This window comes from Chanodichthys erythropterus, chromosome 1, assembly GCF_024489055.1.
Source record: "Chanodichthys erythropterus isolate Z2021 chromosome 1, ASM2448905v1, whole genome shotgun sequence".
NCBI classification, from domain to species: Eukaryota; Metazoa; Chordata; class Actinopteri; order Cypriniformes; family Xenocyprididae; genus Chanodichthys; species Chanodichthys erythropterus.
The window spans coordinates 35951932-35966309 of record NC_090221.1 but is presented as its reverse complement, the minus strand read 5'-3'; the positions used below and the strand labels follow the sequence as shown (position 1 = coordinate 35966309).

The window sequence follows — 14378 nt, the reverse complement described above, 5'->3', positions numbered from 1 at the left end:
GTGTATATGATTATATTTATTAAAATCATAAATGGATGCTGCATTATTGGGACATTACTTGTCACTTTCCCTATAGCCCTTCCCTACACCTATCCGATAAACAATTTATTCCCACTATTAAATGTCTATTAGGCACTTTGTTTCCACTTTTCAGAATTTTCTTAATTTTAATTTAAAATGAACGCCTTTCCAAGCTCCGAGAAGAATGAGTTTGAAAAAAAAATGGTGGATTTCAACTTGGGTCGGTCGTGACAAAAGCGAACACCACCCGTCTCACTCTCCACACCACTGGTACTGTTATCAGACAGGTTTCTTTTGTCATCTCGTGTGTCTGAATCAGACAATGGTGGGTGGAGTCACTACTAACAAGGCGGGCAGGCTGTTTACACTCCAAAAGAGAAATTATGTGAACAAAAAAAAATGTGTTGAATTTATTAGTTTGCTAAAGAAGCTTCACTATTATTATTGGTCATTCCCCAGGTCAGTGATTGTTCTTTCCTTAGTAAACAACACTATAAAGGTGGTCAGATGGGTATCGTATCGACTCATTGGACCTCAGGTGGTCCTGGTTTTTCAGTCCAGTTGCTTAGTGACTGACCTTGATGGTGATGGTACCACGTCTCTCGAAGATGAAGTGACTTCCTTTCAGGTGCTCGTAAGTAGCGCTGCTCAGCTGAATGTGCATTTCCTATAAATGACAGATCAGTTGATCAATAGAGTGAAATGTCAATCAGACAGCGGGGGGTTCAGGCCTGTGATCGACAACTAGGAGTCCTATTAAAAGCAGAGAAACGGTCAATAAAACCAACAAACATCAGTCTAATGAGTATTAGATATTACAGTGCTGCTTTAAGTAAATTAATGCAAATATCAGTAGCTTTGTTTACATCTAAAGCAGCGAATTAAACTTTTGCGCAAAACTGGAATGTTGCATAAATGTTGTGCATCAATGGATTTATTTAGTTTATGCTCATGTCTTATAAAAATTAACCGCCTCAAGTTTTTATGTGCATTTTTAGAATTTATGTGCATCTTGGAGTTTCCATCCAGTGTTTTTATTTATGCGATATCCCAAAATTTGCATTAAAAATAGGTGGATGGAAATGTAGCCAATGATGCACAGATGTTTGTGCAAAAATTATAATAAAGTATAATAATAAAGATGGTGCAAATATGTATGCAGCGGCACTCTCCTTCTACCTTCCCATTGCTCTCCATGGCAGAAGCCGTGTGAACTGTATCACCATGAAGACCATAGCGAGGCATCTTGTGACCTACGACCCCAGCGACCACCATCCCAGAGTGAATTCCTGAGAGAAGCATGACAGCCATAGTAGTACAGTGACAGCAAAATATGAGTAAAAAAGCTTTTCCAAACAGCTCTGATGGTTTTATTCAGCAAGGATGCATTAAATTTATCAAAAGTGAGAGTAAAGACATTTATAATGTTAAAAAAAGATTTCTATTGCAAATAAATGCTGATTTCAAATCTAATTATCAAAGAATCCTGAAAAAATGAATCACAGGTTCTGAAGCAGCACAACTGTTTTCAACATTGATAATAATCATAAATGTTTCTTGATCATCATATCAGAATGATTTCTGAAGGATCATGTGACACTGAAGACTGGAGTAATGATGCTGAAAATTCAGCTTTGATCACAGGATATAAATTACACTTTACTATATATTCACATGGAAAACATTTATTTTAAATTGTAATAATATTTCACAATTTTACAGTTTTTACTGTATTTTTGATCATATAAATGCAGCCTTGGTGAGCAGAAGAGACTTCTTTTAAAAAAGACTAAAAAATCTTACCCTTTAAATGGTAGTGTTTATTGTGTAAAGTAGTTTTCAGTTAATTTAGACAACAATACCAATGCCAGAGGTAGAAATCAGAAAAGACGTACCCACGCGGATCTGGATGTTGTTTCCATTGGACGGGTCTTTGAGATGATCGATAGAGCGAACCATATCTAGAGCCATGTCACAAATATTGTGGGCGTGATACTTCGTCTTTTCTGGAGCGCCTGCCACCACCATGTACGCATCACCTATAGTTTCAACCTGAAACACACACAGACACACATCAGTGTGAGAAAAGGTGTGTTCACGCCATGCCAGAATCAGGGTTGTTATTGTTAACTAAAAATAAAACTATTAAAAACACTGCTGTTAATTAAAATAAAGCTGAAATAAAATATTAAACAAAAATTAGAAATGTTGGCAATCAACTGAAATAAGTTTAAGGTGAAGCACTAAAATTATTAATTGGAAATACATAAAAACTAGAATTTAACACTAGAAGTCCCAGAGAGCAGCCATTTGGCTTTTCTACCTATAAAACCCACAGGACAGCCGATGGGCTGGAAGGCTTTAGGCTAATATCCTTAATCAGCTGTGAACAGTTGCTTTTGTTATGTAAACAATGTGGGGCCATGCTGAGCCACTTCAAGGAAACTTGTGTTTCACTTTGCCATCTTGGGGAGAAATCAACACACATGTCTTTTTTTTTTTCCTTTGTTGCTGAGATCTATTGATAAAAATAGTACAAAATAAAATAAAGAAACCAACCATTTGTACACATATTTACAAATAATATTAAAAAGTGAGTGAGTACATTCCAGCAATCACTCACAATCCTGGCACTGCCTGGCAATATATTATAAATACATTTTGTATATATTCATTATATATTAATCTTATATTTGAAATACATCATAAGTTCATTTTTAAAAGTGTTTGAACGATGGGTTCAAGTGTACTTACAAGTGGTAACTAAATACATTTTTCTATACAGAGATAGTATGTTAAAAGCACATTTTAGTTCAAATTCATGGTGTCTCAAAATAGCACAGTTGAGTACACTTAGATGTTCTTAAGATTATCTTAAGAAGTACTAAAGAAGAGCTTTTAGTATATTAAGTACAAAATAAGTGCACGGAAATAGAGCACTGTACATTATGGAAGTGTATAAGTGTACTAAAATAAAGTGTATTTTACTGCATTTTTTTTCACCTGGGTAGACACTCCAACACTTTCCGTTTGCATTAAGATTATTTTTATTACCACACTGGCAGATATTGATCATTTTACTTAAGTAAAATGCACTTAATTTAGATCCCCCCAGGAAACAAGACTAAATATCATATATAATTTTCTCATATAGAAAATTTATCTTGATTTAAGATTTTTTTTTAAATTTACTTGAAATAGGATAAAAAAATACTTAGTATGAAAAGCATTTTTGCAGTGTGAATGAGTGAGTTAACTTTTTAAACATCACTTGCACTCCCTCATTTCAGGGTTAACATACTCAGAGTTTTCACTTAACCTCCTTTCTGAAACCGGCCCATGGTCAATCAAGTTCTCTGCTTTTAGCAGCCCTCCCTCCCCCACACATACAAACAAGCCACCAGCAACCATTCACACACACACACCCCCAACCCCCCTGCAGATTGCTCAGGTAATGACCATATTTACACATGAATTGATGCTAATGATAGCCAAAAGACTAGCCAGTTAGCATCCACTTGGCTAAAGGAGGGTTACAAATCTCTGGGACTTCTAGTGTTAAACTCCCAGATTACCGCCTGACTGCTGCAGATTAATTTTGGCGTTGACAGTGTGGTTGCCAATAGAAACATTTTATTATAACATTTGTTACATTGTTGAAACATTTCTTGCATAATTCCGTGTCCGAGGATGTGAACAGATCAGATCAGAACACCACAGGTTGTCATTTTGTAACGGCATGAACGCAGCAAAACTCCTTCATCAACACGTGATTGTGCTGAAACCACAGAAGAAATGACCTGACCTTAAACACTCTGTGCTTCTCGCTGAGCGTGTCGAAGAGCGTGTACATGGTGTTGAGCATGGAGACCACCTGCATGGGTGTGATATGGCTGCAGATGCGAGTGAAGCCCACCACATCGCTGAACAGGATGGTCACATCAGGAAACACCTGAAACATCATTAGAACCAAATTGTGATTTCGAAAATGAGTTGAGTCGGTCAACAAACTTCATGAAAATCTAAAACAACAAACGGCAAAACAAGAATAATTGGTTTGGACACAAAGGTGCAGATGTTCTGACCTCACAGGTGTTCACAGCTGGTTCTCCCTTTCGCAGTCGCTTAGCAACAGGTTTGGGAATCATTCTGTACAGAAGATCATCTGTTTTTTTCATCTCATAGTCCAACATTTTCATGCTTTCCTCTAGTTTACTGGATTTCTTTTGCTCCTGTGGGGCACAAAGAGAAAGACAACGATATAGGACAGAGAGCATGTCTGTGATGCCCTTAACCCTATAAAGCCTACTGTTTCATATCTGATGTGCAAATTTCTAATGTCTCTAAATTATGAACATGATCAAAACTTTTCTGAAAACCCTATTGCACACAATCTCCTACAGTCCTTCTGTCGTCTGATTGATAGTAAAACTCAATCTCATTAAAAGTCTTTCAGTATAAGCTTGTGCTTCACGTGTCTTCCTGCTGTGAAATCTTTACTGATTTTTTGATATTGTTAGTAATACTTTTAGATGAACACTTACTGAACTGAAGCAGCTTCAGTTTACTTGATTATCTAAACATCATTTATTAGAAAAATCATGTTCAAATGCGAGTATCAAATATGATTATCAGGCTTTTGAGGAAGATTTATTTGCTCATCTCTCTAGGCCTGGTTGAGTTAGTTAGTAGTGTGTTGAAACTGGCGGTTACGGTAAGGGGTGGGACATTTCCCTACTGACCAATCACAACACACTGATCCAGCTGATCAATCAGAGCACGTTGTGCTTTTCAGAAGGAGGGGCTTTGTAGAGACAGGAACTAAACAGAGCGTTACTGACAAACTGGGAAGAGAGGAGCTGCAACAATGGAGAATATAAGGAAAATAATCAACATGAAAACCTGTTCTAGTAGAGCACAAAAACAACATCTAGCCTCTCTGGTCCATCAAAAGCAGGACACTCAAGGGTCTGACAGCTGTACCTGTATGAGGGCTCTCTTGAGCTCTTCAGACTGTTGAGTTCCTGCCAGCACCAGATCTCTGCTTGAGTCATGCATGCTCAGGTCATTGATGTACAGCCCCGTCTTAAACATGGCACTTAAACTCTCCATGCTGCAAAGACAACACACACACGTAATTAATTACACATGCATGCATGCAAAAAAACACTTGAAGGAAGAAAAATGCACCTGCAAGTCTCACTGTGTAAATGTGTGTGTGTTTCTTACACTGGAGTCCCCAGGAAGATGATGGACTCCCACTCCGGCATGTACCTCATCTGACCCTTCAGTTTCAGGCAGCGGCTGCCGTCACCCCAGCTCTCCATCGCATTAGCGCTGTTTCCATCTGACACCGTCCAAAGAAGAACTCGGACATGTTAGCATTACTTTAGGATTGTCTTTTCTTCTTGAACATCACATGAAGTGAAGCTAGGATTCATTTTAAATGTTAAAGTCAATCGAAACCAACATAATATTGACTTATATAATATATTTATTCACCCTCATGTTGCTTCAAATCTATATGACTTTCAAATTCAAAATCAAATTCACTTTATTGGCATGACTGTGTGGAGTATCAAAATGTTGCCAAAGCATTACACACTCGATACAATTAATTAATTAACAGTAAATTAAAAAGATGATAGACAGAACGATGGAACGACAGAATGATGGAATGACAGATAGAACTACAGATAGAACTACAGAGCGATAGATAGCTAGATAGCTAGATAGATAGATAGCTAGATAGATAGATAGATAGATAGATAGATAGATAGATAGATAGATAGATAGATAGACAGGTGGATGGATGGATTGTTGAATGGACGGAACAGAAAAGTGGATGGATGGAATGATTGATGGATGGAAAGAACAATGAATGGATGGATGGATTGAATGACAGAATGATGGATGGAAAGACAGAAAAATGGATAGATGGAAAGAGAAAAATGGATGGATGGATGATGGAAAGACAGAATGATGGATGGATGGATGAAGGAAAGACAGAATGATGGATGGATGGAACGACAAAACGATGGATGGATGGATTGAACGACAGAATGATGGATGGATGTATGGATGGATGGATGGATGGATGGATGGAACAACAGAACCATGAATGGATGGATGGATGGATTGAACGACAGAATGATGGATGGATGGATGGATGGATGGATGGATGGATGGATGGATGGATGGATGGAAAGACAGAAAAATGGATAGATGGAATGACAGAAAAATGGATGTATGGAATCACAGAATGATGGATGAAAGGATGGAAAGACAGAACAATGGATGGATGGAACGACAAAACAATGGATGGATGGATTGAACGACAGGATGATGGAAAGACAGAAAAATGGATGGATGGATCAACAGAACGATAGATGCATGGATGGATGGATGGATGGATGGATGGTGGAAAGACAGAACAATGGATGGATGGAATGACAGAACCATGAATGGGTGGATGGATGGATGGATGGATGGATTGAACGACAGAATGATTGATGGATGGATGGATGGATGGATGGATGGATGGATGGAAAGACAGAAAAATTGATGGATGGATCAACAGAACGATAGATACATGGATGGATGGATGGATGGATGGATGAAAAGACAGAAAAATGGATAGATGGAATGACAGAAAAATGGATGTATGTTTTACAGAATGATGGATGGAAGGATGGAAAGACAGAACAATGGATGGATGGAACGACAAAACGATGGATGGATTGAATGACAGGATGATGGATGGATGGATGGATGGATGGATGGATGGATGGATGGATGGAAAGACAGAAAAATGGATGGATGGATCAACAGAACGATAAATGCATGGATGGATGGATGGATGGATGGATGGATGGATGGATGGTGGAAAGACAGAACAATGGATGTATGGAACGACAGAACCATGGATGTATGGATGGAATGACAGAGCAATGGATGGATGGATAGATGGATGGATGGATGGAACAACAGAACCATGAATGGATGGATGGATGGATGGATTGAACGACAGAATGATGGATGGATGGAAAGACAGAAAAATGGATGGATGGATCAACAGAACGATAGATGCATGGATGGATGGATGGATGGATGGATGGATGGATGGATGGTGGAAAGACAGAAAAATGGATGGATGGATCAACAGTATGATAGATGCATGGATGGATGGATGGATGGATGGATGGTGGAAAGACAGAACAATGGATGGATGGAACGATAGAACCATGGATGGATGGATTGAATGACAGAATGAAGGATGGATGGATGGAAAGACAGAAAAATGGATGGATGGATCAACAGAATGATAGATCCATGGATGGATGGATGGATGGTGGAAAGACAGAACAATGGATGGATTGAATGACAAAATTATGGATGGATGGACAGATGGATAGAAAAACAGATTCACCCTCATGTTCAAACCCATAAGTCATATCTACTGCTGTTCTGTTACTTTTTGTCATGATTGTGTCTGAAAGCGGGAGGTTCTACTAACACTCTCTATTTGTGTATTTAATGGAATGAAGGAAGTCAAACGAGTTTGAAATAGCATGAGTGTGAGTAAATGGCGACAGAATTTAAATTTTTGGCTGATCTGGTGTATCTGGAGTGTCTGGAGGTCAGAGACGTGACTGACCTTTATAATCGTCCCCGATGATTGACTGAAAGGCCATCAGCTCCACATCCACGTCAGCCGAGCGATTGGCGTTCTCATAATCAGAGTCTGAGACACAAACAGAACAGAATCACCTCATGAAAGCTCAAACTCAGCTGCAAGTCTGAGATCTTCAGTGAACGTCTGTAGGACCTTCCTTACTCTGCACTCTGTTATGAAGGTTCCTCTCTCGCTTCACCGGCTCCTTCGACATGATCTCAAACAGGTTGTTGGGGTGTGAGATGATCTGTCACAGAGTCCATCGATTGATTTATTGTCTTCAATATAGAGTTGTAAATGTGATGCAACACTCTTTTATTAATAATTTTAAGTTTGGTATCACTACTGATTTATTTATTATTTGATTTACTGAATAACTGGATAAATATAGACTATTAAAACCTCAGGTAGAGCATCTGCTTTACTTACATGTTTTACTAGAATTTATTCAAACAGAAAACAGTCATTTTTAAATTCTAATTTAAAATTAAATATTTAAATATTTACTATATATATATATATATATATATATATATATATATATATATATATATATATATATATATATATATATATATATATATATATATATATATTATAAGTATTTAACTATAAGTATTTGAAATTAAATTAAAAATTAATATTGATAAATAATAAATATTTCAAGTTAATATTTTTGTCATTTTTAATTACAAATAAAATAATTTAAAATATTTATTATTTGTTAATATTCATTTATATATACAATTTATATTATCAGAATTAATAACATATTTTGATATATTAATATTTACAATTATTATAAATAAATATACAGCTATGGAAAAAATTAAGAGACCACTCCAAGTTCAGAAATCAATGTTAAGTGGTCTCTTTTCCATAGCTGTATATCTGTAGTTAACATTTTGTTATTTTAAATTACAATTTAAATTACAAAAACTATTAACTTAAAATATTTAATGAATTTGAAAAAAAAATAATTTATAATAATATATATTATAATAATTAATTTAAAAAAGTAATATTACCATTTTTAATTATTATTAATAAATAATACATATTTTAGGGTTTTTTTTGTAATTTTAGATTACAATTAAAAATTCCCCAAAAATATTATCTTAAAATATTTAATGAATTTGAAATATATATTTCAATAATTATATATATATATATTTGTAATTTAAAAATACAAAAATATTAAGTAAATATGTATTATTTAGATAAATATAATATAAATTATATATATAAAATGACTTACCATGTTCCAAGTAAACTCCACAAGAGGACGAGCAAGTAGAAAAGCATCGTTGATCTTCTTCCCATCCAGATCAGGAAAGACCGTGGCCAATCCAGAGCCAACGTTATGAACAACCATATCCTATTGGATCAGAAAATACACGTTATACACCACTCTATCAGAGAAGATGAGATCAGACACAAGGAGAAGAAGGTCACCTGTCTGAACACGATGTTGAAGGGAAAAACTTCAAAGAAAAAGTCACTGGTGATGGGAAGGATCTCTTGTTCCTCTTCATCCTCTTTCTGGATGTATCGATACGCAGAGTTATCAAAGTTTAATCTGAAAAAAATATATCAGTGTTTTGTTACATCTGCCATATGTCATGTATGATTTAATACATCCAGAAATGCTGGTTACTATTTTTATTATGTTTGTTTAATGAGAAGTAAATCTGGTAAATTGATGCTGCATGTTGTGCGTCTCACCTCATGGTGACGTGTGAATAATCTCCCACCAGCTGCTCGGACAAAACCTCAACGTGGATGTCAGTGTCATAGAACTGTTTTCCCATCTGTCTCAGCTGACCCATGGCATAGTGCAGGTATCCTTTACGTTTGCTCCTGAACAAACACACAGGAACAGCCGAGAACATCAGCTGAACCTCAATTATTATGATCAGTTCATGGAAGTCAATCATGAGTGAATCACTTTTTCTGTGGATTACAGTAACGTCACTATACAATAGTGTAATTGTTTTTCAAGATTTTGTTTTTTTGCTTTCATCAAATTACTCAAAAGTGATATTAATAATGTTACAAAAGATTCTATTTCAAATAAATGCTGTTCTTTTGAACCTTCTATTCATCAAAGAATCATTTTCCACACAAATCTGAAGCAGCACAACTGTTTTCAACATTGATAATAATCATAAATGTTTCCTGAGCAGCAAATCATCATATCAGAATGATTTCTGAAGGATCATGTGACACTGAAGACTGATGCTGAAAATTCAGCTCTGATCACTGGAATAAATACAATAAAATGTAATTTATTAATATTAATAACCCTAATTTTTAGATAGAAATTGTAAAAAAAAAAAAAAAAAAAAAAAAAAAAACACATTATGTATTTTTAATTTATTTATCTAGAGACTTCTTAAAAAAACATCAAATATCTTACCAACCTCAAACTGTTAAATGCGTATGTATTTGTTTGACAAAAGCTTCCTGATGCACACACACACACCTGTAATGCAGAGTGACTCCTGTAGCTGATTCCTCCTGGCAGAAGAAGGTCGGCGGCTGGACTTTTGGGTAACTGAAGCGCAGGTACTCATGCAGGTTATCCAGACCATTAACAAAGTCACGCACATGACGGCCCAACACCTGACGCACAGAACAAAACACACAAACACATGAACAACAAACATTGTTCCTGGACAAACAAAAGCTGTTGATTCAGGAATGTGTCCTTCTTGGGTAAATCACATCATGCAAATTGCCAGACAAACCTGAACGTACCTTGAGGATTCTGTCATATCCGTATTTCCCCACGAATCCGAGGAAATAAACGCCCCATGAGTTCATGAGCTCATTATAGGGTGTTCCTGTGACGCCACTCGCTGCTTTAGCGATACGTGGAATCACACTCTCACTGTACACCTACACAAACACACATGCGCTTATGCACAGGTATAAACACACACATATGAACATTCATAGATAGACTGAAATATTTGTGTTATGAAAGAAGTTCACTTTTGAACTTAAATTTCCTGATAATTTACTCACCATCATGTCATCCAAGATGTTCATGTTTTTCTTTCTTCAGTCGAAAAGAAATGACTGTTTTTGAGGAAAAGATTAGACTCTTATTCCTCGTCTGGGATCATGTAGAGCTCTTTGAAGCTGCACTGAAACTGACATTTGGACCTTCAACCCGTTGAACCCCAGTGAAGTCCACTATATGGAGAAAAATCCTGGAATGATTTCCTCAAAAAACTTCATTTCTTTTCGACTGAAGAAAGAATGACATGAACATCTTGGATGACGTGGGGGTAAATTATCAGGAAATTTGAATTCTAAAGTGAACTAATCCTTTAACTTTGGATTTAGTGAATTTATTAATATAAAAAAGATTCTCATTATAGTAATAACAGCAGTAATGTAGACAGCAATTTATTGTTGTAATTTTTTTTTTTTAACTAATTGTACACACAAAAACCTATGGAAGAGGATTAGGGTCAAGCAATAATAAAAATTAAAAAAAGACATCTCGAGATTAAAGTTGTTAAATTGAGAAAAAAAACCTTGTTAAATTTCAAGAAAAAAGTTGAGATAAAATGTTGAGAATAAAGTCATTAAATTATGAGAAAAATGACGTTAAATTTCGAGAAAAAAGTCGAGATAAAATGTTGAGAATAAAGTCATTAAATTATGCTAATAAAGTCATTAAATTACGAGAAAAAAGTTGTTAAATTATGAGAACAAATTCGTAATTGAACGACTTTTTTCTTGTAATTTAATGAGTTTATTCTCAACATTTATCTCGACTTTTTTCTTGAAATTTAACAGATTTTTTCTTGTAATTTAATGAGTTTATTCTCAACATTTTATCTTGACTTTTTTATCGAAATTTAACGATCTTTTTCTTGTAATTTAATGAGTTTATTCTCAACATTTATCTCGACTTTTTTCTTGAAATTTAACGATCTTTTTCTTGTAATTTAATGAGTTTATTCTCAACATTTTATCTCGACTTTTTTCTTGAAATTTAACGGATTTTTTCTTGTAATTTAATGAGTTTATTCTCAACATTTATCTCGACTTTTTTATCGAAATTTAAAGAATTTTTTCTTGTAATTTAATGAGTTTATTCTCAACATTTATCTCAACTTTTTTCTTGAAATTTAACGGATTTTTTCTTGTAATTTAATGAGTTTATTCTCAACATTTATCTCAACTTTTTTATCGAAATTTAACGGATTTTTTCTTGTAATTTAATGAGTTTATTCTCAACATTTTATCTCGACTTTTTTATCGAAATTTAACGGATTTTTTCTTGTAATTTAATGAGTTTATTCTCAACATTTTATCTCGACTTTTTTCTTGAAATTTAACAGATTTTTTCTTGTAATTTAATGAGTTTATTCTCAACATTTTATCTCGACTTTTTTCTTGAAATTTAACGGATTTTTTCTTGTAATTTAATGAGTTTATTCTCAACATTTATCTCAACTTTTTTCTTGAAATTTAACGGATTTTTTCTTGTAATTTAATGAGTTTATTCTCAACATTTTATCTCGACTTTTTTATCGAAATTTAACGGATTTTTTCTTGTAATTTAATGAGTTTATTCTCAACATTTTATCTCGACTTTTTTCTTGAAATTTAACAGATTTTTTCTTGTAATTTAATGAGTTTATTCTCAACATTTTATCTCGACTTTTTTCTTGAAATTTAACGGATTTTTTCTTGTAATTTAATGAGTTTATTCTCAACATTTATCTCAACTTTTTTCTTGAAATTTAACGGATTTTTTCTTGTAATTTAATGAGTTTATTCTCAACATTTTATCTCGACTTTTTTATCGAAATTTAACGGATTTTTTCTTGTAATTTAATGAGTTTATTCTCAACATTTTATCTCGACTTTTTTCTTGAAATTTAACAGATTTTTTCTTGTAATTTAATGAGTTTATTCTCAACATTTTATCCCAACTTTTTTCTTGAAATTTAACGGATTTTTTCTTGTAATTTAATGAGTTTATTCTCAACATTTTATCTCGACTTTTTTCTTGAAATTTAACGGATTTTTTCTTGTAATTTAATGAGTTTATTCTCAACATTTTATCCCAACTTTTTTCTTGAAATTTAACGGATTTTTTCTTGTAATTTAATGAGTTTATTCTCAACATTTTATCTCGACTTTTTTATCGAAATTTAACAATCTTTTTCTTGTAATTTAATGTGTTTATTCTCAACATTTAAATGAATGAATTAAAATGTTTTTAAAGTTTGTCTTTGATACTTCACTTCATTAATATCTTTCCATAAGAATCAATAGAAAAGTAAAGAGTTCATCAAAGTATTCTTCAGAGATTTTGGACTTAAAGGAGGATCTTCACCCATTAACAAAAAATTCTGGCTTGCTCTGGAATGATCTCTTCAACAGTGTGTCCCAGCGATTTTCAACCAACCACAAGATGGATTTGGTTGACTTGTTAATTTGTGCTACACTGATCCCATCTGGCTTGCCATTTCTCCAGGAATCAGTTATAGCTCTTTTTATAAATGTAATGACTTGTGTTTCTTATGCATGAGTCTCTAAAATGGATGAAAAACACATTTGTCTTTCAGTCAGTGATTAGAGCTCTGAGTCTATTTTCAGTTTGTTTTCTCACAGTAATAAGAGATTCTAACCTGATGAGTGACGAAGGAGTGCAGTCTGACGTCGGCTCTCTCTCTGACAAGTTTCCACACATCGTCACCGTACGACTCCTTGATGAAGTCATGGAGACTTTCACACAGCAGTCCGTACATCCCGACAGCGAACTGAACGTCTGGAATCCAAGAGAATCTCAGGCCAGATGCAACTGAGAAACAATAAAGAATAGGAGGAAATCATCATCCTTCTAAAACACACAAAATCTCTATTCTTTCATGACAAAGAAACCTGACCTGTCACAATCTCACATGAAATAAAACTCAATGTATAGTGTATGAGGAGGAACTGACCTCCGGACGCGGTCCCAGTCTGAAGAATCGCGCAGGAGGAGCAGGAATCGTTTTAAAGGAGTCGCTCTTACTCAAACTCTTCAGCTCTATTGTTGTGATGTCAGCAGCTGGTGACTTCGAGTATTGACAGACGCACACCTCTCACAGACACATGCTGCTCTTTCCTTTTCACACATTTTACATTTTTATCATTAAATGTGATGTCTGACATAACAGTAAGTGTTAGGAGAGATTTAAATGGTTTAGTGTTGGACATTTGTTCCTTACAAAAACATATTGGCAGTATCATGGTACAGTGATGGTTTATAGAGGGAAATAATATTTACCGTGGTACTAAACAAATAATGCATATATTGTAGACTAATTCAAAAGTTTTTTATTAAATTAATAGTTTTATTCAGATTAAGATGCATTAAATTAATCAAAAGTGACAGTAAAGACATTTATAATGACAAGATTTCAAATAAATGCTGTTCCTTTGAACTCTCTTCATCAAAGAATCCTGTTTACGTTTCTTGAGCAGCAAATCAGCATATTGTAATTCAGCATTAATCTATTGTAATCGTTCTTCTTCTTCTGATTCTTCTTCCTCTTCTGCTCTTGAGTTTATGTCACCTCATAGAACCGCTTGTGGGAAAGTTATGAAATTTGGCACACAGATAGAGGACAGTCCGAACTTTATTCACAGCAATTTTGGAGTCTCTAAC

The 14378-nt window shown here is 34.5% G+C and overlaps 1 protein-coding gene across 1 annotated transcript; it reads right to left on the bottom strand.

The window, feature by feature from the left end:
* Nucleotides 1–586: 586 nt before the first annotated feature.
* LOC137035588 (soluble guanylate cyclase 88E-like) lies at nucleotides 587–13736 on the bottom strand. The gene is made up of 16 exons (XM_067409062.1): nucleotides 13672–13736; nucleotides 13357–13529; nucleotides 10457–10597; nucleotides 10182–10321; nucleotides 9422–9556; nucleotides 9152–9275; nucleotides 8955–9074; nucleotides 7859–7943; nucleotides 7679–7765; nucleotides 5251–5368; nucleotides 5005–5134; nucleotides 4107–4253; nucleotides 3827–3973; nucleotides 1917–2073; nucleotides 1201–1310; nucleotides 587–688 (listed from the first exon to the last, which is right to left on the bottom strand). Exons 2-16 carry the CDS (start codon nucleotides 13474–13476, stop codon nucleotides 587–589), a joined length of 1863 nt encoding a protein of 620 aa, XP_067265163.1. The 5' UTR covers nucleotides 13477–13529; nucleotides 13672–13736.
* Between the last annotated feature and the right edge of the window lie 642 nt (nucleotides 13737–14378).